Genomic DNA, 27,500 nt, shown 5'->3' with positions numbered 1-27,500 from the left:
ATATATATTTATATTTATATATATATATATATATATTTATATATATATATATATATTTATATTTATATATATATATATATATATTTATATATATATATATATATTTATATTTATATATATATATATATATATTTATATATATATATATATATTTATATTTATATATATATATATATATATTTATATATATATATATATATTTATATTTATATATATATATATATATATTTATATATATATATATATATTTATATTTATATATATATATATATATATTTATATATATATATATATATTTATATTTATATATATATATATATATATTTATATATATATATATATATTTATATTTATATATATATATATATATATTTATATATATATATATATATTTATATTTATATATATATATATATATATTTATATATATATATATATATTTATATTTATATATATATATATATATATTTATATATATATATATATATTTATATTTATATATATATATATATATATTTATATATATATATATATATTTATATTTATATATATATATATATATATTTATATATATATATATATATTTATATTTATATATATATATATATATATTTATATATATATATATATATTTATATTTATATATATATATATATATATTTATATATATATATATATATTTATATTTATATATATATATATATATATTTATATATATATATATATATTTATATTTATATATATATATATATATATTTATATATATATATATATATTTATATTTATATATATATATATATATATTTATATATATATATATATATTTATATTTATATATATATATATATATATTTATATATATATATATATATTTATATTTATATATATATATATATATATTTATATATATATATATATATTTATATTTATATATATATATATATATATTTATATATATATATATATATTTATATTTATATATATATATATATATATTTATATATATATATATATATTTATATTTATATATATATATATATATATTTATATATATATATATATATTTATATTTATATATATATATATATATATTTATATATATATATATATATTTATATTTATATATATATATATATATATTTATATATATATATATATATTTATATTTATATATATATATATATATATTTATATATATATATATATATTTATATATTTATATTTATATATTTATATATATATGTATATATTTATATTTATATATATATATATATATTTATATAAATATACATACACGCACACACAAATAGATAGATGATTTATATATAATGATAGATGTGTGTGTATGAATATATATAGTTTGTTTAAAATGCAAATACTATCTTTTTGGTTTCTTAAGCTTTGTAAGTTTTTGAACCCTTCTCGTTCTTCTCAGATGATACGTTTAGTCATTTGATTGATTTATTGTATTGTTACACCTGTAATGACACATATTTGCATATCCTTTGGGAGAGCTTTGCTATGCTTAGTTGGTAGCAGGTATCCTCTGCTAAGCCACCTAGCGGCAAATTACTTGCTATCAAAGCAGCTGAAATTTTTTTTATATAAAATAAAATAAAAAATGTATTTATTAAAAATATAAACAAATAACTAAATAACAGACCCTTGACAATACACAGTACCGAAAATAAATAATAAAAATATAAAACAAAACAAAAAATACAACTGTGAACTTCAATACATGTAAATACAACTTCTCTAAATAAGAAGCCTAAACTTCACAGAACACAAAATGTGGCATATGTTTTTATGTATGCCCCTGGACTAAAATACTTATCGAATTTTTAGTAGGTTAAACCATTACTTTAGATGTTAAAACATTATTTAACAAAGAGCCCAATAAAGATGATGAATAATAAGCGTTCAGTCTTTTACGAAACAAAAAAACTTTTATTTTGAAAAACATGGGCGTGTGCACTAATAAACCCGGAAGTTCCACGGGCTCTTTCATCTCGGCATTTGTAAAGCAGTGAGACAGACTCACTCCTGTCATTTCTGAGGCTTTTCTTGCTGTGTTTGTGCATCTGGATTTAAAATGCCTCTTAAATTTGAGTTATGTCCCGGTCGCATGATCGGAGGAAACAACCCGTGTTTCATTATTGCAGAAATCGGACAGAATCATCAGGGAGACATTGAAATCGCCAAGAAAATGATCAAGATGGCAAAGGTACGAGTTTATTTGTATTAATCAACGTCGGTACTGTACATTTATTATTGGCGGTGAGCCTGCAAGTTAAAAAAATGTTTTGGAAAAATGTTTTAATTGTTTCGGGGACTGTTTAATTACTGTTCATGCATGTTTTTTTTAAAACGTCAGTGGTACAGTGCACGACAGGTGTCGGGTTACTACTTAATCTGAGATTGGACATAAAATACTTGGAAATGTTCATTCAGAACTGCTTCTCAAATCACTTCCTTACACTCTGGAAGTCTGCCGTAGAATATCTTTAAAGTTTTTAGATCATAAACCTACTTATTAAGATGTTTAATAATACTTTTTACACATTATTAATAGATACAAGTGCTAGTTCTTGTACTAATTTTGGGTTCTTTTCTAAAAGAAAACAGTGAGTATATACTCTGCATTTAGTTTACAATGGAATTATTCAATAAAACAATTAAAAGATGTTATAATAATATACCATATCAGTATATCATGAGTATATAATAAGACTATATACAGTATAAAAGACTGTAATACAATTTTTCCGTTGTCATTAAGGTCTCGTTATTTTACATAATTTCCGATATGATTTATTGTATATAACTATTCCTCTTCTATACTAGGACTGCGGGGCAGACTGTGCGAAGTTTCAGAAGAGTGAGCTGGAGTTTAAGTTCAATAAGAAAGCTCTGGAGCGGCCGTACACCTCCAAACACTCCTGGGGAAAAACATACGGAGAGCACAAGCGCCATCTAGAGTTCAGCCACGAGCAGTACAGAGAGCTGCAGCAGTACGCTAAAGAAGTGGGCATCTTCTTCACTGCGTCCGGAATGGACGAGGTGAGCGGGTTGCAGCCGCAGAACGCATGCGCAGACTATTAGACTAGCATCTGTGTTTTATTTCTTTTGGCTTCAGGCTTACCGCTAGCAAGGAAAGCTAACAGGAGCCTGCTGATTACATCAAATACCAAAAGTCATGTGTGTTGTTATTTTTCTCATTAGTCATGTGAATATTACAGCTGGCTCCTACAAAAGTACTGTAGCAGTACCATGGGAAAGTGATGCTTTACGCTGATGTGCTCCTATATTATAACCAAGAATGTCATGTATGTTAATTGTAGTATTTTTTTTTTGTCTGCTTGTGTTTAAGATGGCTGTAGAATTCCTGCAGGAGCTCAATGTGCCTTTTTTTAAAGTTGGATCTGGAGACACCAACAACTTTCCCTACCTCAAAAAAACTGCCCAAAAAGGTGCCATTTTTATATTTAAATGTATTATTATTATTATCACAAACAATCAATAAGATGTAACATTTTTAAAAATGCTAAATATCTTAAAGATCTTTACTAATGTTCTTGGTAAATCCCCCCAGTATTTATTTTGAAACCACATATAAATTAAAATATTAAATATATTCTCTCTCTCACTCTCTCACACACTCACACACACACACACACACACACACACACACACACACACACACACACTGTTCAAAAGTTTGGAAAAAATAAATTAATACGTTTACTCGGCACATTCAAAAGTGACGTTTATAATGTTAAAAATTGTTTTAGTTCAAATTAATACTGTTCAATCTAATTTTTTATTAGTCAACGAATCCCAAAAAAATTTATCCAGGTTTTCACAAATTAAGCAGCACGATATAAAATATATTAAAGTAGACAATTTTACATTTTAAATTAAAATAATATTTCAGAGTATTACTGTTTTACTATAATTATTTACTACATCAAATACATGCATCCATGATAAGCATAGGTTATAAATATTATTAATTAAAATATATAATTCACTCTTAAAACTAATTATGAAACCAATATAACTTCTGATGCTTGTCTGTGTGTGTTCAGGACGTCCCATGGTAGTGTCCAGCGGAATGCAGTCCATGGAGACCATGCGCCGTGTTTATGAAACTGTGAAGGAACACAACCAGAACTTCTGCATCCTGCAGTGCACAAGTGCATATCCTCTAGAACCTGAGGATGTCAACCTGCGGGTTATCAGGGTAAAGAAACCAGCTCTTTACACACTCAGAAATGCATTTGATTTATTTCAAGTACAGCACGTGTATCAAAATCCCAATCACCGTGGTCGGCACTTTCACTTTTTCTAATATAACTATACGATTAGCTAAATATGCTTTTTTCCCCCAACCTACAGGAATATCAAAAAGAATTTCCAGACATTCCCATTGGTTACTCAGGCCATGAAAGTGGGATCAGCATCACAGTCGGGGCAGTTGCACTGGGAGCAAAGGTCGTGGAGCGCCACGTGACCTTGGACAAGACCTGGAAAGGCAGCGATCATGCGGCATCTCTGGAGCCTGAAGAGCTGGCTGAGCTGGTGCGATCGATCCGCACTGTGGAGAGAGCTTTGGGCACTGGGGTGAAGCGCATGCTGCCCTGCGAGGTGCCATGCCATGATAAGGTGCAATAAGAACCAGTGGAAATGCATTCGTTTTCACTTTGTTACGTTCACATGTCATGACATACGTGGCGCTAAGAGGCAAGCATCGCTATTACTATTGCTCATACTTAGGGTTAGGGGTTATTTTTCAAACATACTAACTCTAAAAATGTTGCTATTATAATATTTAGCATAATGCATTAATAGCATTAGTTACATAATGCTTAATTAATTGAATTAAATGTATTTTTTTACTTATTTACTTTTTAAATATATTTTCAGTTTTCATTTTAGTTTAAGTTTTAGTAATTTTGTGTGCTTTTGTCATTTTAAATAGATATTTCTATCTAGCTTTAATTTATTAATTTAATTTTCAATTTAAGTGTTTCATGTTTAAGATTTTCATTACATAGCTTCATTTCAATTAATTTGTACTGTTGTAGCACTTTCTGTCTACTTCAACCCTATCTGTTTTACAGCTCCATTCTCTTTCCATCTTATGTTGCATTCCTGCCACTGCATTCCTGTTCTTGCCCTGTTTCCTTCCAAAACATCCTGTCTTAACTTTTTCTTCTTTTTTTTAACCATCATCTTTATCCATTGGCTACCCAGTATCACTACTCCTCCTTAACTTTGCTTCTTCTCTTTTATGTTGGTGGGATGTTTGTTTTGAACAGCACAACCACATTGTCATCAAGTAATCTGCTCCGTCAAAACATTCCTATAATTCCTCTTCTACATCTTTCACTCCTCTCTAGCTCGGGAAATCTGTGGTGGCCAAGACAGCCATCCCGAAAGGTACAGAACTAACCCTTGACATGCTGTCTGTGAAAGTAGCAGAACCTAAGGGTGTAGCTCCAGAAGACATCTTCCAGATGGTGGGGAAGAAAGTTACAATAGACATCGATGAGGATGAGAGCGTCACTGAGGATGCAGTCGACAACTACGGCAAAAAAGCCAAAGCTTGAGGAAAATCGTCTCCGCCTGTCATTCTTCATCAGACTGGAAAGAAATTGAGATACTTTAGCCAAAATTAAATGCATTATTCTAGAACCGCAGTTAAAATGGCATTATGTTTTGTCTGATAGGCAGACAGAGACAAATGCAACAATACAACAAATGCCTTTAATGCTGTTAATATGGGTTATTATTTGCCAAATACTGTTGAATAAATAATGGAGCTAAAAACCATGGAAATCTGTTTTATTTTGAAGGTGAATTAATGGAATCAAAAAGGTGTAGGGCTATATTATTATCCATAGAAATGATCAATTTAATTGGTTAATACCATGAATGTTGATTGTTTTGAGTTAGTGAGCAATTGGATTTTTTTGTGTGTGTATATACTGTGTGTGTGTGTCATGGTAGCACCATAATTGTCTTTTTAAATACCATGGTACATGAATGCAGGATATGACCATTACATGTTGTTTGTTTGTTTATTTATTTACTGGGATAGAATCAGGCGTTTTCCTTTGCAACTAAAATGACACAGAAATGTTGCTTTCAGTTCACCTTCAAAGTCCAGCATGATTCTTTCTGTGAAGGGCACTACGCTGTCAGTGTTTCATGACAAACCCTGTTTATATTCATTATAGATTGATACGTATGCAATCCCATATTGCTGCAACGCCCTATCAGGGCACGCTGATGATCACGGGACTTGCACAGCCACGGTTTAGTCATTTTATTGGTCGGCGACTCAACTTCTCGCCATTTGTATGGACAATAGAACTGCTCATCAAAAATACACAACTCCGATTGGTTGAGCGCCAGTTTCCTTCGCGGCCGTTCTCTCTTAAGCACCTCCCCCACTGACATTGGAGCCGTCGACGAAGAAGACAGTAGGGTGGTTTTTGTTTTCAGTTGTTCTCACTCCAAACACATTTAGCGAACCATGGACGATTTTGATATGCTCAGTGACCCTCAAGGAAGCGCAGGCAACGGCGTGGGGGCAGACGAGGACCCGGCGGCAGCATTTCTGGCCCAGCAGGAGAGTGAAATCGCGGGCATCGAGAATGACGAGGGCTTCAGCATTCTGGACAGCGGAGAAGTGCCTTCATCCCTGAACCAAGACCCCGACGGTGGGCTTACACGACAACGAACAAAAAAATAAATAACGTTACTCTCTTTATAATCTTGAAAGCGATCAGTCAGACACCCAAGCAAAGAACTGTTTAACTCGCTCGTTATAGCCAGCCAGCCAGCTAGCCTGCCTTCATTCAGAGCTCTATGTGTAACGTTATATGATGTAACGCGGAGTGTGTATAAATAATACATGCTGTGCTGTGTATATAGATCACACTGCCAAAAACGTGTTCAAATAGCTGTTTAAATGTCCTAATGTTTTACTTAATGGACTGGTAACGTTAGTTAAAGGAAGAAGGAAAATGGCGTTATCTTTCGTTAACTCAGCTCTTTATGAATCTCCCTCTGGTAACATTAGACCTCATTTAACGGTTTAATTGCAATTGTATTCGGGTTCAGAGGAGATAATTTTCGATTTTTGAGTCGATTGATTACTGTAGTAAGTTACCGTTAATGGTTGTATCAGCAAAATTCCAGTTCCTTGAACGTTGATGGAGTTTTTATTATATAATGACCTTTGGATTAAAGGCTGTGTGTGTGTGTGAGTGAGAGAGAGAGAGTAGTTCCTATAACGTTATATATTTATAATGAAGTGTCCAGGCATCTTTTAGATTAGGTTATGACAGGACCACTGCTGTATATCCAAACGCATTGAGATGCCTATTTAGACAGCATTAAATGGCATCAAAGCCGCCATGGAAGTATAAAAAGCTTATTGCGTGTTTAAACGCGCCCTAATCCACGAAAATTAGTGATTTGAACGCACATTTGATGGCCAGAAATATTCTATTCAACAGTTCGAACATGCTTGTAACGTCCAGAAATGATTGACTCGAACGCGCCTGTCATGTTCGGCCAGAAATGATCGATTTGAACTCAACTGTGATGGCCAAAAGGTTTTGTTTTAAAGATTCTATAGTGTCTTTGATGCCCAAAAACACTTACACGTTTGGCAGATGCTTTTATCCAAAGCGAGTTGCATAAGGGATTCATATTTAATAGTTAATATGTTCACAGTTAGTCTTTTTAGGTAGGCAGCTCACTAGGTTTCAAGGCATACATTTCCATCACAAGTATCTCATGGCTGATTGAGTCTCTACAAGTACCTAAACTATAATTACACCTTTTCAAATTAATTTAATACCATGGACTGACTGAAATTATAGTATTTTGGAGACCTTTGTCTTGGTTTGTAATCACACCTTACATTATCAATCTACACAAGTGTCTGGTATTCCCTTTTTACTGGCCGTTGGCTTGAATGTTGCTTTGGCCGAAAGATTTGAATAAATGATGATGGGGATGTTGTTTCACAGGCACAAAGGCACGGTCTGACTTCGGTCTAGGATGACTGAAGACAACAGTCTTGGAGGTACTATGCAGTACAGTCTGCAAAAAATCAGTCAGGCCTGTATACTGTCTGTTCATTAATTCAGGCTTGGGTTAAAAATGGATTTTCATGTGCTGAAAATATGTAGTCTTTTATTAATTGTATGCTTAGTATGTATTTCTTGATGAAAATGTTGGTGTTACTGATTAAATCACTTCTAGTAAAGAAATGCTGCATGATGTTTTCCACTGATTCAGGAAGAAAGGAAAAGAAGTCAGCAAAACCAGAGACTTAGGCAGGAGGAAAGACTGTATATCCTGTCCCACAATTCAACACTAAAATAATGCTTTGTCATGGACTATACGTTATTGCAAAAGAACTGCTGTTTTTTTTAAAACCCTTTTTGACAGATGCCTTTATCCAAAGTGACTTCCATTGCATTCAAGTTATGCATAATTTTTTCAGTTTCATGCATTCCCTGGGACTTAAACCCACAGCCTTCACTTGTTGGCGGCATGCTCTACTGTTTGAGCTACAGGAAGGCTAAATAGCCTTTGTCTAATGTGTTTTCACTCAGTGACTGAGGGTGATTCATACAGATGGATTGTATGCGAAATTGCGAATCATGAAAAATTGACCGAAAACTGACTATTTTTAACACATCCATGTTCTTCTCTCTCTTTTATCTTGGCAGGTGGAGCACTGAATGGAGATCTGCACGGGGTAAGACTTTGATGGCTTATTTATTGTTCCATCAAACTCAGAACACTATTTTAAAAATATTACATAGGAGTTGTATTTTTTTTAAAGATAGAATTGTCTTGAATGTATTTATAATACAGATGATAGGAAATGCAGTGTGCATGAGAACAGAACAAAAGACTAAATCTAGACTTGCTTTAAACCTTTGGTTCCTTTCAAGCACTGGTTCTAAATAGCTGTGTATATTAAGACAATGTTAGATTAATTTATTAACCCTGTAATTTGATACATGAATTTCTAAATTAATTTCTAAACATGATGAAAAATGTAAGTTTTTCAGCATAAAGTAAACATAAGGATAATTTTCTTTTTTTTGGTGATATTTCAAGATTAAAGCAACTTGGGTTTACTTGTTTATCCATACATAATTTTTTAGGAAAACCATCTTAAAATGTGTCAAATAAGTAGGGCTGCCCCCTAATAGTCGACTAATCGTTAGTCGACCAGAAGAGGCTTGGAAAGGAAAGAAAAAAATCCACATTGGCGAAGTCACGCAGATCGTTAACAGCTGGTCTATGTGGTAATACAGTACATCCGGCAGGACATCCAAATGCTCACCTATCACTCATCCACCACAAATATGGCTTATCATCTGAAATATGTAAGTATTAGCAGCTTTACATGGCCACTCAATCTAATGTTAACTTAGAGAAATGTGCGCTATTGAAGTGTCTGTGCGAAGTGTGGAAGCTGAACAGTAGCGCTCACTGCAGGACAGATGGAGGCACCGGTGCACTCATTTGCTCTTAAAATACTCCGTCATTTTTGGTCATACAGATAAGAGTAATACACCTTTCAAATCTGTAAAGACTCTACGTTTATTTGTGTGCATTTACAATAACAACGCGCTTTTGTAAAATAATGAACACAAACAAGATGTGCTTTCTGGCGTCTCGGTCTCCGTGAACTTGAGCGCGAAACTCTGTGTAGGCTATATCTTTGCCTTACAGACATTAAAAATATATCTATAGAGAGTGAAATGTCTACTTTCAAATGAACCAATTCAAATGGAAGACAAATATTTTCAGATTATGTAATCCTTATGAAACATGCAAGGCGCTTATGGTGCTTGAGCGCTTATTAGGCTATGTAGGCAATTAAAGGCTCATTATAATGATTTAAATGGTTTATTCATAAACGTGCGATTAGTCGACTAATGCTTAAAATGAACGACTTCTAGTCGACCAGAAAAATCCCTAGTCGAGGGCAGCCCTACAAATAAGTTACATCAATCAGGCTTTTGAGAAATGTTTATTTCAAAATCATCATTGTATTGCATTGCATTATATGTCTTAAATGTCTTTTAAATGTCATGTCAAATAGCTTTTAAATGTCATGCTATTGGAAGATTTACATTACAAGCTATCAGAATTTCAGATTTTTATAAGAATAACAGCAGCTACACTAAATTGTATATTTTTGCTCAGTTTGGGCCTCTGAATAAAACTCAGGTGTTTTTTTCCCCTCAAGTATGAGCTCTATTTTCTCACTATATACCACACTCTATAGGCCATAAAAGCCTATTGTATCAAATGTGGTGCAGTAAATAAAATGCATATGCAAACTTAAAAAAAAAAAAAAAAGCCTAAAGATAATAAACTGTTCCATTTTAAAATTGCTTTTATGACTAATCTTATATGACAGGCTTTACAGTGTAAACTTTGCCTGTGATCAGGAAAGTGAATGCCTAGTGTTACTAGTCACTCACATTTTAACAAGCCAGTTTTGTATTTCCAATTAAAATATATAAACTTGAATAATTAAAATTGACAAATCACTCATCCAAATGAGTTGATGCTTTAAAGAAGTGCATCAACTAAATAGTATACTGAGATTGTATGGTTTGGACCGCTGATTATTGCTGCTTGTGTTCTGTAGGAGAGTAACGGTCCTTCAGATTTGTATGCGGCCATCTCCAGTGCTGATCGGTTGCAGGCAGAGCCGGAGAGCTTGAGGAAGTGGAGAGAGGAGCAGCGTGAGAGGCTGGAGCAGCTTGGTAACTTGAGCATAGACGTATATGTTCTCCTTAAGATATATTAAAACTGTAAGGTTCATTTAGGGCTGACAGATGTTCCCTCTGCTGTTTTTCAGATGCTAACTCCCGTAAGCAGGAGGCAGAGTGGAAGGAGAAAGCGAAGCTGGAGCTGGAGGAGTGGCACACCAGGCAGAACGAGCAGCTGGAGAAGACCAAAGTCAACAACAGGTACACGACACTATTCAAGCAGCTGAATCTATAGAAGAGGCCTAGTTTCTCTCTTGCTGTTTTGGTTACAAAAGCACTAGAAAGTGCATGGCTTCTCCATCGTACTCGACATCAATGTGTATGCTGGTTAAGTGTATTCAAAGGGAAATATTCTTTTTTTCTTAAAGAAATCGTTTACTCAAAAAGGAAAATTGGCTGAAAATGTACTCGCCCTCAGGCCATCCAAAATGTAGACGAGTTTGTATCTTCATCAGAAGAGATTTGAATTTAGCATTACATGACTTGCTCACCAATGAATCCTCTACAGTGAATGGGTGCCGCCAGAATGAGTCCAAACAGCTGATAAAAACATCACAATAATCCACATGACTCCAGTCCATCAGTTAATGTCTTGTGAAGGCATTTTAACTTTAAACCGTTGCTTCTGGCCAAAATGCGAGTCTATAATCAAAAATAAACTTCCAGCAAGTTTTCAATTTTGGGTGAACTGTTCCATTAAAGAATAGTTGACTCAAAAGTGGAACTTTTAATTTACCCAGCCTCATTTTTTGGTATAGTAAATAGTGGCTCAAACATTCACAACATTCAAAATACAAATTTTGAGTAACGTAAGAGTGTTGATTTGACTATAATGATATGAGAGAACAGTGAAGAAGCTATCTGACCTTGTTGAATGGTCATGTGATTGTGCCCTTGGACTCTTCTGCAGTGTTTTGGTCACATGATCATGCCTCATCCAATCCGAAGCAGTTACTATATCTATGATTGCCACAAGATGTTGTATTTAGCTATTAGAATGGAATGAGCTCTATGGAAAGCTCTTTCTGCTTCAGTGAAGCATTTGAATTAACTTTATCAATAGACGTGCTGAAAGGAAAGTAAGCGATATTGGGTCAAAAATTACGTTTCCATTCCATCCCAGTGGAAATTATGAGTATGTTTTGGTACAAATAAAATAAAAATTAAAATTACATGTCTCCTCTTTCTGTAAAGCTGTCCTAATTCCTCTGAATGTGAATTCCTTGTTTCTGTGTGTCCTGTTTGTCTCTGCCTTTTTCTCTCGTGTGCCGTGTTGTCTACTTTTATGTACTTGGCCTGGTCTTAACACTGGTATGGTAACACTGCAGTGTGTTCTGGCTCTGTATGAGTGTTATTTTTCTCCTTTTTACCACTCTCTCTGTTCTCTCCTGCTTCGCTGCTCTCCTCTGGGACTCCCAGGGTGCTGGATGAGGATTTCTACAAACAACCCTTCGCTGATCTGATTGGTTATGTGTATGTTGCTAAACTAACATCCTTTCTTTTCACATGCATCTCAGTAACTCCTTTTCCTGCATCTCAACTTTTTTTCATCACCTGTTCCTCTTACACATTTCTAACCAAACTTTTGGTTAACTTCATATTAAAAACAGGGTGATTATTTATTTATTTATTTTTTTAGACTAATTGGACAGATAATTCTGCACACTATGCATGTTGTCCATTTTTTTCCGCCCCTCCCTCATGTTTGTTACATATCAGATTTTATATCCATCTTGCTCATTCAGTCTCGTCTCATTTGTCACATTTGTATTTTTTTCTTGTTAATTTTTCTTGATCATTTACAAAATGTTTAACCATTTTTTGTCGTTTGTTTGTGTCATGCATTTGTCACAATGTCTGCACTTTCTTGATATTCAAGATATGTCTAAACATTTGTATAAATTAGTCAATGTTATTTATTGTCTAGCATTAATATTAATTGATATTATTTATTATACTAGTTGTATTTAGTGCAGTAGTAGCGTCTCTGTAATACAGCACTAGTGAATTTCTAAGCAACTACGTGTCTAGCCAGTCAATAAATAAATAAACCAGCCAGTGGTGCAATTGCTAAAAATGTTTTTCCCTCTTATGTTTTTTTTTTTTTAATTATTAATTTTAATGTGTTACCAAAGTTTAACATCTTTTTTTTTTAATCTTTTTTTATCACTTTATATTAAGGCACACTATATCTTTTATTTATTTATTATAACATTTTTATTTATCTTTGATATCTTAATATTACATTATTGGTTGGCAAGACTGTCAATTAGTTTTGTTAGTGACTTCCATTTGTTGGCTGATTCCAATCTCAACATGGTCAAATGTTTAGTTGATTTTTTTTTTTTTTTTAATAAACCGACTTGGAGACTTGGTGTACCTTTATCTCATGGTTTGTACTTTGGCCGGACACCTAGTTGCTTCTGTTAGATGGAATATTTTAGAGTACGGTGTGCCTAGATTGAGCAAAGCTGTCCCAGACTAGAACTGTAACTGTCCTCTTAGTTCTGCAGCCCTCATCATGGACCTCTTACCGCTTCTGCCTATTCTGCAGATGATATTGAATCGACCACATTTTAAAAAACGATATATCGAAAAATCAATTTTTTTGCCCAGCCCTATCTGCAGATCTATTATAAACATTAGCTGCTTTTCTTTTGCTTGGTAAATGTCTCTCAACTGAAGCGCCAGTTGAGATACATCAATGACGGCTGCAAGCTAAGCGCACTTAGAAACACTCCTAAGATGACTTGGGTTTTGAACAGTGCATGCCTGCTTTGGTCATCTGCATAAATCTCATTTCTTTTGGTTTTCTATATATCTGACTTGTGATCTGTTTCTCCTTGTTTTTCTTTTCTCTATGCACCTTTAAGCACTCACATTAACCATCCTTGCTACCGCCTAGACCAGTTAAGTAAAAAAAAAAAAGTACAAAAAGAAAAAATAAAGACAAGACAACCAAATATGCTCAGGGAACAAACACCATTTATTGCCAATTTCTACACTAATGAATTGCTGTTTTTATTATCAACATGTTTCTGCTAAAAATAAGATTCTGGATGTCCTTTTGTGGTTATGTGTTGGTGCACTAGTCCTGTGCGTTGATGTAGTTGATTGTGACCGTGATTTACCTCATTGGCTTTTCATACCCATTTTGCTGTGTATATTGTGTGATAGTGGAGAGGCTAATGCAACTCTACTGGACTGAGTCCACAGCAGCGGAAAGGGTTGGTAACGGGCCGGGAGGAAACGGGAATAGTCGAATATGGTCTCCAAAATCTCTCTGAAGATTTTTTTTATTATTTTTTTTTATGTTAAGAGCTCTTTAGCGTTTGGCTTGCCAGAAACTTGGTTTAGTTCCCCCATGCTCAGCAGAAGGCCCCGCTTTTGGTCACTGCCAACGCATGGCACTTTCAGCCTTTGCACAAAGATTTAGTGGTTAAAATACGCTAATTGGCCTGTCAATCGCTACGTTGAAGCCAGGCTCATTAGCGTACACGATTCCTTGACATTCCTCCTACCGTCAAGAAATGAGGAATGTCCCACAATATAAGGACTTTCAAAGTACAACAAATTGTTTTAACCAACTGAATCGCTGCAAAATTTCATTGTGGCTGTTCTGGAACCTTTTCCTGCCTTCAGGATCAAGACTAGTTCTGGTAATGGTGGGTTGGGGGCATGATGCTCAAACTACCATCTGTTTTGGATGTGGTCACCTGAAGAATGTCTCTATGAATGTGTTCTTGTTGGATGTAAATAACCATTGAGTTTCACCCAGACACAGAGCTGCTTTGGTACTCTTGCCTCTTACCTCCTAAAGAAGAACCTCAGGAAACATTTTAACCAATTTTAGAATCTCCTTTTGGTAAACGCAATTTCAAAAACCTGTGAGTTTGCTGGAAAGTAATTTTTCAGTCATCTTTTTCTCATGATGTAAACATTCAGGAGGTCAGCGGTTGTGTGCTTAAGCGGGACGTGTCTGAGAGTGTTTCCGGTTTCTGTCCCAAGCTGATTGTGATCTCTCATCGGCAGGGCGGCCGAGGAAGCCATGGTGTCTGAGCTGGATGAGAACAGTCCCGGCACGGAATGGGAGCGTGTGGCGCGCCTTTGCGATTTCAACCCCAAGACTAGCAAGCAGGCCAAGGACGTCTCCCGCATGCGTTCAGTCCTCATCTCTCTTAAACAGGCCCCGCTCGTTCGCTAAGCTCCGCCTCTGGAGTCTTTTAAAACCACAAGTCCCAGCAGCCATTGATTGATTCCTTTGTGGTCCCATCCCAATGGTTTTGAGCTCAATTTCCATATATAAATAATCAATATTATATTATAACATAATATGATATGGGTTTATCTATATATGTTTATATATATATATTTAATCTATAAATATATACATATATATATAACAATGTTGTTCAGATTGTTTTTATTTTTGGTGTCTATTTTAAGGACCAAACGCCATGTTCATTTTTCCATGTAGAGACGGTGTGTGGCATTGTGACACTATCAATCTATGCATTTCCCTCATAAGCTGGTCGGGAATACAGTACTAAACGTCTTGTGAATGTTGTATACAGATGGTGGATATTAGCCTGTGTGTGTGTGTGTAACTATGTACATAAAGACTGGTCCTCTACACTTCATTGTGAGATTATGGCACAAGTTGTTGAAGAACAGAGCTGCACCCCAGTGAATGTCGCCTCATGTTTTCCATTCTGTTTCAGTATGATTAAACACGTTTGAAAAGTGACACATGCATGTATATATTTAAGAAAAATATGTTACGTTTACATATTAAATATACTTATATATGATATAATTTATATGAATATATACATGTAAATACATGTAAATATTTTCAAAATATATGCTGTATGTGTGTGTCTTTTATATATATATATATATATATATATAAAATAAATATACACAGTACACACACATATGTAAACAAAAACTTTTATGTTGGATACGATTAATCGCGATTAATCGTTTGACAGCACTACATTAAATATATTTTGTGTTTCACATTAGAAATACGGTGTCAAACTCAATTCCTAGAGGGCCGGAGCCCTGCAGAGTTTTGTTCCAACACTGCTTCAACACACATACCATGTAGCTTTCAAATAAGCCTGAAAGACTTGATTAGTTGGATCAGGTGTGTTTAATTAGGGTTGAATCTAAACTATGCAGGGCTCTGGCCCTCCAGGGATTGAGTTTGACACCCCTGGTCTATGAGAATGCAGTTATTTGTAACCTGTTGTTTGGCACGTCTCTGAGCGAGCGCACACTCTTTGCGCAGTGCTTCCATGTCTCTGTGCAGTTGCTGGCTCTCTTGCTGCAGCATGAGTCTCTCCTCACTGATGGCTGTACTCTCCTGTCTCGCACTCGTCAGCGTGGACTGCAGCCTCCGCACCTCCTCCTGACAGCGCGACAGCTCCTCTGAATACCTACACAAGCACAGGAGAGGCAGCAAACTATTATGAATGCACCTTTATGTTTGCCCTCTGTCTAGTTTATGAGAGTGTGTGCATGTTCTCACTCCATCTCCATCTTCTTCATCGTGTTTTTAGTGCTGTTGAGTGTGAGTTGCATTTCGTCCTTCAGTCGTTCAGCATTTAAACATCTCTGATGGAGAGCGTCCATCTTCCTCATCTCAGGCTCTCCAACTCGGCCCTCTTTATAGACCTACAACACAAACACAATTTTTTGAATTTGATCAAAAATTCAATAAACAGTTATTATTAAAATTTAAAACAGCTGTTTTCTATTTGCACTGTCACATCATACCTAATAACACTCCTTAAAGGGCTAGTTCACAAAATTGAAAACTCTGTCATCATTTACTCACACTCATGTTCTAAATCAATAAGAGCTTTCTTTCTACTGTTGAACATAAAAGAAGATATTTGAAGAATGCTGGTAACTAAACAGTTAACGGTAGCCATTGACTTCCATGCTGTTAACTAAACAGTTAAAGGTAGCCATTGACTTCCACTGTATTTCCATACTGTCAATCGCTGCCGTCAACTGTTTGGTTACCAACATTCTTCAAAATATCTTCTTTTGTGTTCAACAGAAATTTTTGGGGGTGAACTATCCCTTTAAATTTGATATCACCACAGCAACATACAGCCTTAGTACATTTAATTATGGGAGTAAAATTTGTGCATTTATTTTCACCTTCTCCAGCTCCTCTTCCACAGCTTTTCTCTCCCGATGGGCTCTTTCAATCTGTGTCTCTTTATCGGCACATTCCTACACGCACAACCACAGCAGAAATATGTTGATTTGCAATGGTGACAGTTGTAGCTATACACATCTGTACATATGCTGATGAATGTGTCACCAGTTGCAGGCCAGAAAGCTCCTCAGCCATACGATGAATCTGAACGTTACACTGCTTACGGACACTCTCTACCTATAAAAGGAGGAAAAGAAAACATTCCGAATTATGAGCCACACTCAAAGATGCAAATAACAATATATATATATGTACACTGTGATCACAGATTAGCTGAATGTCAAAGCACTAAAATTAGAAACTAGAATGACGCTGATTTGACTGTGCCATAACCATGCCATGCCAGTGCTAACAGTCAGGCTATTTTTAGCTATAGAGCTCTACAGGGTTCAAGGAAGTACATTTGCTTTTAATCTTTAATGCTGTTAAAGATCGTGGGAAAACAGGGTTTCTGCAGGATTTTTAAGCTCAAATTTAAGACTTTTTAAGACCTTTTTTAAGACCTGCACAAATAAAATTAATACAATATGAGCAGGGTAGGGCAATGTCTATAGTACCATATTCATAGGCTTGCCAAAATTCATAGGCTTGCCAAAGAGAGACAGACCTTTTTTAAGACCTGCACAAATAAAATTAATACAATATGAGCGGGGTAGGGCAATGTCTATAGTACCATATTCATAGGCTTGCCAAAATTCATAGGCTTGCCAAAGAGAGACAGACAACAGGATGGAGCAATTTGATAAAATGTTTGACTTTCAATTCAGATGTTCAAAAGAGACTCTTCTCGACAGGTAAGCTAAACATAAGCTTTTTCCACACACTGATAAAATAGTAAGATATTGTGATGGATAATAACATTGGTAAGAACATGGTAGGCTTGTTTGAAACTATGCTTTATTTAAAAGCTAAAATAGTTCCTAGTTCCTGTAGTGCCAACACGCCAAAAAGTGAGTGCTTCCACCAATAGTTATAAGAACTATAAAAATGCTTCTCATGGTGCCAAAAATATTATCTAGGTAGGCTCACTAGGGTTGGAGCAAAGCCTAATTTAACGTGTCTGAGAGTAGACCTGATGCCGTATTCTGTTGTCTCCCTTTGAAAGTTCAAGAACATTAGCAGTGATCACCTCTTTCCTGGTGCGCATGGCAGCATCCTGGATCAGCTGCTTCATGGCATCTTTCATCTTCTCCAGCTCTTCTGTTCTCTGTTTCTCCCTCAGCTGAGCCTAGAGTAACATATAAACACAGCAAAATGATTTTAGACTGAGAAGTCAGGTACGTATAGAAGAGCTCTTGAATTGGGCCTGTGCGGTGCGTTTATTTGGAGCGTGACCTGTTCTCTCTGAAGCGAGGCTTCCTCAGCCAGCTGGATAGAGTTGCGGAGGCGACTGAGGGCTTCAAATTTCTCCTCTTCCAGAGAGGCGCAGCGACCCTGCAGGTCTCCCACTTGCCGCTCCCAATCCGTCTGCTTCCTGCGCACTGACTCAGAGTCCTGCGTTGCAGCTTTGAGTCTGAAAAACAAAACAAAACATAAATAAAATAACATACATCCATATTTTCAATAAGAATTAAAAAAGGAAACAATCTATACAAACTCCTTTGCAAAAAAACAAAGTCACATTATTACATACTTGCATGTTTATTAGTAAAAATAAATGCAGTAATATGTGCAAATATTTTTTTGTATATCTTTTCTTTTTTGGAGGCTGGGTCAGTTTTTTTTTTAGTTGTTTTAAAACTTCAGATGTACATTACTGTTTAAAAGTTTGGGGTTGGTTTAAAATGTGTTTTTTTTTACGTTTTTAAACATTTATGCTCACCAAGACTGCGTTTATTTAATCAAATATACAGTAAAGTAGTATAATATTATACTGTAACAGTACATAAAAACAGTAGTATAATATTGTAAAATATTATTGCAACTCAAATGAGCTGTTTTCTATTTTAACATATTTTAAAATTAAATGTATTTAATTTATTAAGTCTGCTGAATTTTCAGCAGCCTTTACTCCAGTCTTTAGTGTCACATGATCCTTCAGAAATCGTTATAATATACTGATTTGAATCTCAGAAAACATTTATTATTATTATTATTATTAGGGATGCATGATATTGGATTTTTGCCGATATCCGATAATTTTCAACTCATTTTGGCCGATAGCCAATGCGATACCGATATATAGTTATTTTTAAATTTTGGTTAGTTTTTAACAGGAACTTATTTGTTAGAATTAAATAAATACTGCTTTATTTAATCAGAAACACAGTCTAAATATTATTTGTGTATTTTGCTTTAATTTTATTAGAAGTAGGCCAACAGTATGGTAATCCAAAAGCCTATGAAAAAATCCCATTGGCTTTTTGCCGAGGGAACCAGTGATGCTAACAGCCGATCCGCATACAAAGTGACGTCATTGTTCCCCCACTCTATTACTGTTTACTCTATCACACACCGAACGTGTCATTCTGTACGTGCATTCTCAGTTTAAATACAGCGATCCAAAACAGGGAATCCAATCACCATTCAGGCAAAACTTTGCTTCAAGAATGAGCCACAATGCTGACTTGATCTAATCGCTAGCACACCCTGAGCACATGTGAGTTAATGTATTCCTCTTATCGGCAAGACATATCGGCATAAGTTTTCAAATCGGGCTGATGCCGATATTTACATTTAAAGCCATTATCGGCCGATTCCAATATTGGTCCGATAATATCGTGCATCCCTAATTATTATTATTATTATCAATGTTGAAAATGGCTATGCTCCTTATTTTTGTGTAAATCGTGGTATGTTTTATTCATTATTCTATGATGAATAGAAAGCTCAAAAGAACAGCATTAATTTGAAACAAATCTTTTGTAACATTATAAAATGGTCTTCACCATATTATTTGATTAATTTTATGGATCCTTGCTGAATTTAAGTGTTATTTCTTAAAAAAAAATCGTATTGACTTATTATTAAACTTCACCTGGCTTCTAGCTGCTTCAGTGCTGCTTGTAGTTGCTGTAGTCTCCGATCAGATGCTTCTTCTCTACCCTGAGCTTCTGCTGCGTCCTCTTCCTGCACCATTACACAAACATGACATTATTAGAAAATAATTACATAAGCACAATAATAGCAACATTAACAGTGTATGCAAGCTGTCTGTCTCTCACCCTCCTCTGCATCTGATCCTGGACATTCTGCAGGAGTCTGGTCATCTCCTCCACTTTAGTCGCAGAAGATCTCTGCTCAAGCTTTGCCTGCCTGAAACATCACACACACACACACACACACACACACAAACACACAAACACACACACACAGCTGATCTTTTTAGTACTTTCTAAATTTTGACCTTTTTATTTCTTCTTATTGATAGAATAGTAAGATGACAGGAAAAAAATGCACCAATCTTAGAAAATCAGAAAGTTTTAGAGGCATTTCAAAAGCAGTGAGAAAACCCATTTTCAGACTTCTGGAGTAAATGTGACTGCACTAAAGTTGTGTTAAAATCATGATAAACACACGGAGCTGACTGAATTATAAACATATGAGCCAAACAGAACTCGAGTCAAGGTTAAGTCTTAAAGGGTTGGCCACCTGGAACGCTACCTGAGTTGGCTGCGTAACTCCTCCAGCTCACTGCTCTGTTCCGCCACCGTCTTCAGGAACTGCTGATTGGTCTGAGTGTGACAGGACAGACATGAACGCCGGCCGGGCATTACGCCAAACACACACACTTCAAAGAAATTCGCAAGGATAAAGGAAGAAGGACAGGATGGAGGGGTTTTGGAGGTCGAGATGGGATAGGTGTGAAAAAGGTGGGTGTGTGAGAGCTACACTGCTTATTAAATATTCACGAATAGAGTAGTATTTCTCCTCAACCAACACACACACACACACACACACACACACACAGGCTAAACAATGAACAACACTCAGTCAAACAGGTGGCGTTCTGACTAGTGTGAAAAAAGCATGTGACTAAGACAGCACAAGGATTAGGCCTTTAAAACCTTTGCATAACAACTCACTGTACATGGCCATGATATCACTAATGAAACCCTTTCATAAACATGTAAAATGATATTTCTCAACATTTTTTGATAAAACCATTTTCAGTGGGAAAAGTGGATTGATTTTATCCACCTGATCCATTGGATCATGAAACGTGGCTGATGACATATATAAGGGATAAGGTACAGGCCATTATCACAAAATAAAAAGAGTTTATTCACCAAATAAATACATAAACATAAAAAATATGGTAATGATTTAATTATGTGAGAACAGACAACAAAAAAAGTAAAAAAAATAAAATAAATTATTTCAAAGGTGGAGAAAATTACAACATTTTGTAAAAAAAACAAAAAACATGGAAGATTATTTCATTAGAATAAATCTGATGAAAACAATGGACCCGCACAATATAAACAGGGGAAAGTACAGTAGATCTTCTCCCAGTTTCACAGACAAGGCTTAAGCCTAGTCCCAGACTAAAATGTATATCTGGGCTGTTTTAACTGAAAGAAATTTGCACTGACTGATCTTAAAATATATCAGTGCCGTTGTTTTGTCTCAAGATGCACACAAGCAAAGTTATTTTCTAAGGCATGTTTATAAAAGATACTTAAATGTCCTTACTGAACTATGGCCTAATCCTGGCTTAACCTAAACCCTGTCTGTGAAACCAGGCCTTAGATTTTAACCAGTATTGTTTACATAATGAAAGAGGAAGTCTTACTGATTCCAGCTTCTGATTGGTCAGCTGGAACTTCTGGCTGTGTTGCTGAACCTGCGCTAGCTGATTCTGAAACAGCACAGTGATTGTCAGTAAGAGCACAGACAAAGCATTTCAATAATTAATTAATGTGTATTATAATAAGCTTCAAGCCACAATTAAGCCAATATTTTACAGCCAACAGCTAATACTGAATTCATATATTCAAATAATTCAGCCCAGCATGCCTGCTGGTTTATGTATAATTGTTGGAAAATGCTGCGGGTCTGTTTGTTCTGTTAACTGTGACTGCATGTAGTTAAACACTGCCCTCTAGTGTTCAATCATCATATTACCTATTCTTGAAATAACTGAGAAAATTAAAGAGGATACTGAATTGTTTTCAGAAACCAAATAGGAGTATGGCCACCAAATATGTGCTTATCGATGTGCTTATGCTTATGTGTGTCGAGTTTAAAAAGAAACCTATGACCTCCTACATGCATTATAAACAGACTGAACTTGAACATGTGAAAGTGTTAGTATGTAAACACCGTAACCTGCATGTGTTGCCGTTCAACTGCGTGTATTTGTCCGTAACTTATGGAGCTCTGGTACTGGGTCTGCAGTCGATCCAACTCCTGTGAAGCTGTCTGCCACATCTGAAGAGCCCGTTCTTTCTCCTGGAGACACACACACAGAACAAATCAAATTGAAGGTTAACAGACAATGATTGTGGCCTTCCATGAATGTGCATCTAAACCTCTCTCTGAATACCACTGCTATCTGAGACGCAATGTTAACTGAAATTAACTGACAAATTTATACTGTAGCTCAACTTGTAGAGAATTTAATTATGATGCTAGCAATGTCAAGGTCAAGAGATTTATTGGCAGAGAATACACATATTTCTCTTGCACATTAAAGCATAAAGGAGGAAAAATAAATCATGTTTATTGAGATTTGCTTAATTACAGTAACTGCACTAACAATTATATTTTGGTGCAAATACACTGAATGCAAGAGATTTTATAACTACAGCAATTAAAGGTTTTAAAAGTTTTAGCTATGACTCAGAATGCATTTAAATTTCATTTTGACGCAAATTGACTTGTGTTTTTATAAAAACATTTCAAAATGTAAAATGTCCGTGAATACTCCTGAGTATTAATGCAAATGAACTGCTGAATTCAAACCGTTTCATTAAAACGGACAGTTTGCAAAAACCGATTTGCATGAATGAATCATATTCCCAGATCTATCACCCTTTTTTGCTAATGAGTTTTAAACCAGAGATGCTATTAAAATATTTTAGTCTTAATGCTCTCATTCTTTTTGCAAAACAAGTAGTGGGAAAACTAGCACACAGTTTGCAAATATTCACAATATTGCTTATTTGATATTAGCAAACATCCAATAAATACTAATATTTAACAGATACATATTATATAATATAATACAGCCATGCAGTTACTATTATTCTTTTCACTTTGCTTCCTTTCTGTATTACCACCTTTACGATGAGAAAGAGGCAGAGAGATGTCTCACTGGATGTTTCATTTATAGCTAATTATTTCATTCTCTGTTAATTAGGAAATTAGAAATGTGAATATGAACCAGAAAGTCCACAAACTCAAGAATAAGTCACTTGAGACTTGACTTGAACTGATGCTCTCTCTAGAGAGGTTTAGATGTGATTTGCAGCATAACATGCTGGTGAACTGCTCCCTAAAGAAGGGCAAAGATGTGCAATGTCGGGCTGAAAGTGGAAACGCTTGATGAGTGACGCACTAATATCTCATTACTCCGTAATGTCAAGTGTTGATATGTAATCCTCAGGAGCACCTGGAGCGTACTCCACGCTGATTAAAACCCATTCCCTCAGCACAACACGATCTGCACCGTCTCATCACGTATTAACTAAAGAACGAAGCTTTAAAGCGGGAATAACCCCGGATCACGAGAGTTGGAATACAGGGCCAGAAAAGTGCCTGTGGGTTTGTGGTGCCACAGACCAACTCATGGGAGTTTAGAGGTGGTTTTGGAACAGGTCTGGATATTCACCTCCACGGCACACTTGACCTGCTCCTCGAGATTGCTAATGGCGATTGCATCTGCTGTTGCGTCTCCTCCTGTTCCAGTGGACAGAGACTGCAACTGCTTTTCAATGGACATTCTCTGCTCTGCATGAAGCCTGCAAATAAAAAATTAATATACACAGTTATTGCAAAAGGTCAACCTTCGTAAACCTTTGGGAATTATCTGCGGACATGCTTTAATTTGTTCTGAAATATAAACGGACTTTCATGACGTCGAGGTCCTATTAATAGATTGGCAGGAGTACACAATCAAATTAAATCAGTGTCAGAAGAAAGTAGATACATTTAAAAGCAAGGTTTATAGTTTTTTCGTTAATTTTAATAGTTAATTTAATCATTTAATAAATGTAATCATTTAAGATTTAATTGTCATTTTGCTTTTCTTTTTTCATGTAAATATTGTTGGATCTGTTATGTTTAATTGCTTAAATTGTCATTTTGTGTTCTATTACTATTAGTGCTGTCAAATGATTAATCGCATCCAAAATAAAAGTTTTTGTTTACATAATATATGTGTGTGTACTGTGTATATTTATTACGTATATATAAATACACACACATGCATATGTTATGTTTATATATTAAATATATTTATATATAATATAAAATATAAGAATATAAATATATAAATGTATATACATGTAAATATTTTCTAAATATATACTGTATGTGTGTGTATTTATATATACATAATAAAATATACACAGTACACATACATATATTATGTAAACAAAAACTTTTATTTTGGATGCGATTAATCATGATTAATGGTTTGACAGCACTAATAACTATACAATACTGACAATTAGATCATGGTGGGGGTGCATGTTTTTCTAGTAGGGCCCTATGAAATCGGTTTAGATTTTTTTCCAAATTGAGTTTTATTTTAATTTTTTCAAATTTTTTTTGTGATAAAAAAATCAAAAGCATGTCTAACTGATTGAAATCATGAAACAATTTAACATCAATTTATTAAATATTTAACAAAAATGACATTTTTAAGGCCTATGACATATGTTTTCGATTTTTCCCCCCTCAAATTCAGTTTTATTCGTACCAAATTCTGTTGTTGTTTTTTTTTTCATTTAATTTTCTGGATTTAATTTTCATTACATTTTTAATAATCAAAAGCATCTCTAATTAAATAATCAATCAATTTGATAAATGTATTAATTATTATTTAATTTATATTTTCAGAAATACTTTGCAGTGTATTTACATTTTTCTGGTAAATATTCCAGAAAAACAACATTTTAATAATAATTGTATTATTTACAATTATATGTATCATTACATTAAGCAATAAGCAATTACTTAAGTAATTTCTGTCACAGTTTCTTCAAGTTAAACCAAACTTTTATTTTGACGGGTGGCTGTAAAGCCCTTTAGTTTTTGATTGCATATATATGACCATAGTTTTTCTCAAAAGAAACTGTAAAATGCTCATGAAGTGACTCTCAGAGCAGTTCTAAAGATTATGTTAATGTGTTCATGTACTCATATATTGAGGCAGCAGAGGCTGAAAACACAGCGAGTGCACACGCTTCAGTATGTGTGTGTAGTAAATGAAGCCGCGCGTCTGTGCCATTCATTCACACAGAGACACGCAGAACATGCAGGATCCTTATTTAAATAGCATTTTTGCGGCCTAATATTCTCAAAAACTAGTCCATATGGCGGTTTGATTTTAGTGCACTAACCTACTTTTGATTAATTCATCCAAAATTTGGCAAATTCTGTGAAATTCCACGTTATATAATACATTTTTGTGATTGGATTCCACGATTCCGTCCGCAATTTCCACATCGAAGAAATCATAGGGCCCTACTCTAGATTGGGGCACGAAACTTTCTCCCACAAATAAAGTGAATTTACATAAAGGGTGGGCTGTGATTACCAAAGCCACCTCATCCTGCGGTGCAGAAGCTGTTAGCACTGACTGACTCTGATAATAAATCAGTGGCTGGATGGAGAAATCAGCAGGAGATCCATTCGAAAGCTCTTACCGCTCATTTTCCTTAACCACCTGCTCCAGGCTTGCTTTGACGTCTGTCATCTGCCTCTGAGTGTTTGACAGGGAGAAACAAGCGTGTGAGTGAGTGAGTGGTGGGAGGAGGATGATGATTGAGAGAGACTGAGGGAAAGCGTACTCTTGAATGGCAAACTTATTATAGGACAAATTCACTTGACTTGGGATTAAACTGCACTTTAAAGCTGACAGCATGAAATCAGCCCCATCAAGCCCTGACAGTCATAAAACCTCACTGTAATGTGAGCATTTATGTTGTGTAAGCATTTGTGTTGGGTAGCAATGTGTACCTGATAGAACTTGAGCTGCATCTCCATCTGTTGTATGTGCCTGTCATATTCTTCTATTAGAGGAGCCATTAGACTGAAAACACACACCCAGGTCAGAAAACAACATCGTAAAACATTTAAGATTATAGGTTATTAACATTTAGGGTCCCATAATAGTGGATTACATAGCAGTACAGTTATAATAATACTGTAATTACAGTATACTACAATCAATAGTTTATCATTTTACATGTATTACATAATTAAAAAGAAAAAATTAATACTACATTTTATGTTTTCTAAATAAAGAAATATGCAAAAATATGAAAAAGTTGTCATCACAATAAAATAAGGTAAAAGGTGAGAAAATTAAACAGAACACAACAGCACACATTCAGTTCATACAAGTTCAGTACAAATTTCTGCCACTCTTTCAAAATGAGATAATTTAGTGACATGGTGTTCATGAAAAGGCCTCATTTTTTTGTTTAATTATGAACTGGATGCATGGTTAAAATAGTAGAGGACTTGAACCAGAGACTGTAGTAGCATGTTTTTTAAGGCCGTAGAGACTCACCCTCTGTCTGAGAGACAGGGAGCTGCAGATTCCATGACCACATCACCGGTCTAAAAAAAAAAAAAAAAAAAAAAAAAAAAAAGAAAAAGTCATTAAGCTATCATATGGCTTCAGAAGTAACATGACCCCATCCCCGGTCTAAAAAAAAAAAAAAAAGAAGAAAAAAAAAAGTGAAAGATTTTACAGATCTACAGATAATTTCCCAAGTCCTTCAAGCCTTTATTCTGGGTTTCTGCAGGGTTATGAATTTAAATTAAGACTTTTAAGACCTTTGTAAGACCAAGAAAACTTATGGAATAAATTGAATGGAACATGATACATCAGTATATCTTCATCATTGTTTTTGTCTTGTTTTCTAGTGCAAATGTCTAAAAGATTCTTGAATCATTTGCTTAAGAAGTAAAATGATATAAAATAAAGAGACGTGTTTACGGTGAAATTGATCAAAACAGAGTGAGCTTATTATTAAAAAAAGAAAAAAAATTTGCCAATGGGCTCAAGAAAACTACTTTTATTAAAAGGGAAAATAAGATTTCATACCCCACTGACGGACATGTGTTCTTGTTTTAAGCATAAACTCAATGTTGTTCAATTTACTCTGTAAACAAGACTTTATATGTTCTATCTGCATCTCAAGTACAGGTGCATCTCAATAAATTAGAATGTCGTGGAAAAGTTCATTTATTTCAGTAATTCAACTCAAATTGTGAAACTCGTGTATTAAATAAATTCAGTGCACACAGACTGA

At 34.7% G+C, this 27,500-nt stretch overlaps 3 protein-coding genes across 5 annotated transcripts in view; 2 read left to right on the top strand and 1 right to left on the bottom strand.

Moving 5' to 3' along the window:
- Nucleotides 1-1,978: 1,978 nt before the first annotated feature.
- nansa (N-acetylneuraminic acid synthase a) lies at nt 1,979-5,884 on the top strand. Its single transcript, XM_016491729.1, has 6 exons — nt 1,979-2,227; nt 2,848-3,063; nt 3,374-3,473; nt 4,092-4,246; nt 4,402-4,668; nt 5,406-5,884. Exons 1-6 carry the CDS (start codon nt 2,096-2,098, stop codon nt 5,613-5,615), a joined length of 1,080 nt encoding a protein of 359 aa, XP_016347215.1. The 5' UTR covers nt 1,979-2,095; the 3' UTR covers nt 5,616-5,884.
- A 547-nt stretch (nt 5,885-6,431) lies between these two features.
- clta (clathrin, light chain A) lies at nt 6,432-15,179 on the top strand. Of its 3 annotated transcripts, XM_016491732.1 has the most exons (7): nt 6,432-6,731; nt 8,760-8,788; nt 10,706-10,823; nt 10,919-11,030; nt 12,249-12,302; nt 13,703-13,738; nt 14,862-15,179. In XM_016491732.1, the coding sequence occupies exons 1-7, from the start codon at nt 6,545-6,547 to the stop codon at nt 15,031-15,033; spliced, it is 708 nt and encodes a 235-aa protein (XP_016347218.1). In that variant the 5' UTR covers nt 6,432-6,544; the 3' UTR covers nt 15,034-15,179. The 3 variants fall into 3 exon arrangements, with proteins under 3 accessions (XP_016347218.1, XP_016347219.1, XP_016347220.1); XM_016491733.1 differs by lacking the exon at nt 13,703-13,738; XM_016491734.1 differs by lacking the exons at nt 12,249-12,302; nt 13,703-13,738 and having other exon boundaries at nt 6,433-6,731; nt 14,862-15,178.
- Nucleotides 15,180-16,002: 823 nt separating this feature from the next.
- sclt1 (sodium channel and clathrin linker 1) overlaps nt 16,003-27,500 on the bottom strand; it is a 15,235-nt gene continuing 3,737 nt past the window's right edge. The window contains exons 4-18 of the mRNA XM_016491728.1: nt 26,753-26,802; nt 26,197-26,269; nt 25,884-25,939; nt 23,843-23,972; nt 22,339-22,461; nt 21,803-21,868; nt 20,671-20,741; nt 20,232-20,322; nt 20,045-20,136; nt 18,403-18,580; nt 18,197-18,295; nt 17,173-17,244; nt 17,007-17,081; nt 16,366-16,511; nt 16,003-16,273 (exon numbers count right to left, since the gene is read on the bottom strand). Of these exons, the coding sequence (XP_016347214.1) occupies nt 16,009-16,273; nt 16,366-16,511; nt 17,007-17,081; nt 17,173-17,244; nt 18,197-18,295; nt 18,403-18,580; nt 20,045-20,136; nt 20,232-20,322; nt 20,671-20,741; nt 21,803-21,868; nt 22,339-22,461; nt 23,843-23,972; nt 25,884-25,939; nt 26,197-26,269; nt 26,753-26,802 (1,587 nt within the window). The 3' untranslated portion in view covers nt 16,003-16,008. The remainder of the gene's footprint in view (nt 16,274-16,365; nt 16,512-17,006; nt 17,082-17,172; nt 17,245-18,196; nt 18,296-18,402; nt 18,581-20,044; nt 20,137-20,231; nt 20,323-20,670; nt 20,742-21,802; nt 21,869-22,338; nt 22,462-23,842; nt 23,973-25,883; nt 25,940-26,196; nt 26,270-26,752; nt 26,803-27,500) is intronic.

Source organism: Sinocyclocheilus anshuiensis, unplaced genomic scaffold, assembly GCF_001515605.1.
Source record: "Sinocyclocheilus anshuiensis isolate Anshui unplaced genomic scaffold, SAMN03320099.WGS_v1.1 scaffold50, whole genome shotgun sequence".
NCBI classification, from domain to species: Eukaryota; Metazoa; Chordata; class Actinopteri; order Cypriniformes; family Cyprinidae; genus Sinocyclocheilus; species Sinocyclocheilus anshuiensis.
Note: the sequence above shows the minus strand (reverse complement) of the source record. Positions and strands in the feature narration are given on the sequence as shown.

Excerpts from the sequence above, each read along its gene's own strand:
- nansa (XM_016491729.1), top strand. The coding sequence starts at position 2,096 with ATGCCTCTTAAATTTGAGTTATGTCCCGGTCGCATGATCGGAGGAAAC. Across the intron at positions 3,474-4,091 it reads CAAAAAAACTGCCCAAAAAG|GACGTCCCATGGTAGTGTCC; the intron begins GTGCCATTTTTA and ends GTGTGTGTTCAG. Across the intron at positions 4,247-4,401 it reads TCAACCTGCGGGTTATCAGG|GAATATCAAAAAGAATTTCC; the intron begins GTAAAGAAACCA and ends CCCAACCTACAG.
- clta (XM_016491732.1), top strand. The coding sequence starts at position 6,545 with ATGGACGATTTTGATATGCTCAGTGACCCTCAAGGAAGCGCAGGCAAC. Across the intron at positions 8,789-10,705 it reads TGAATGGAGATCTGCACGGG|GAGAGTAACGGTCCTTCAGA; the intron begins GTAAGACTTTGA and ends TGTGTTCTGTAG. Across the intron at positions 11,031-12,248 it reads AAGACCAAAGTCAACAACAG|GGTGCTGGATGAGGATTTCT; the intron begins GTACACGACACT and ends TGGGACTCCCAG.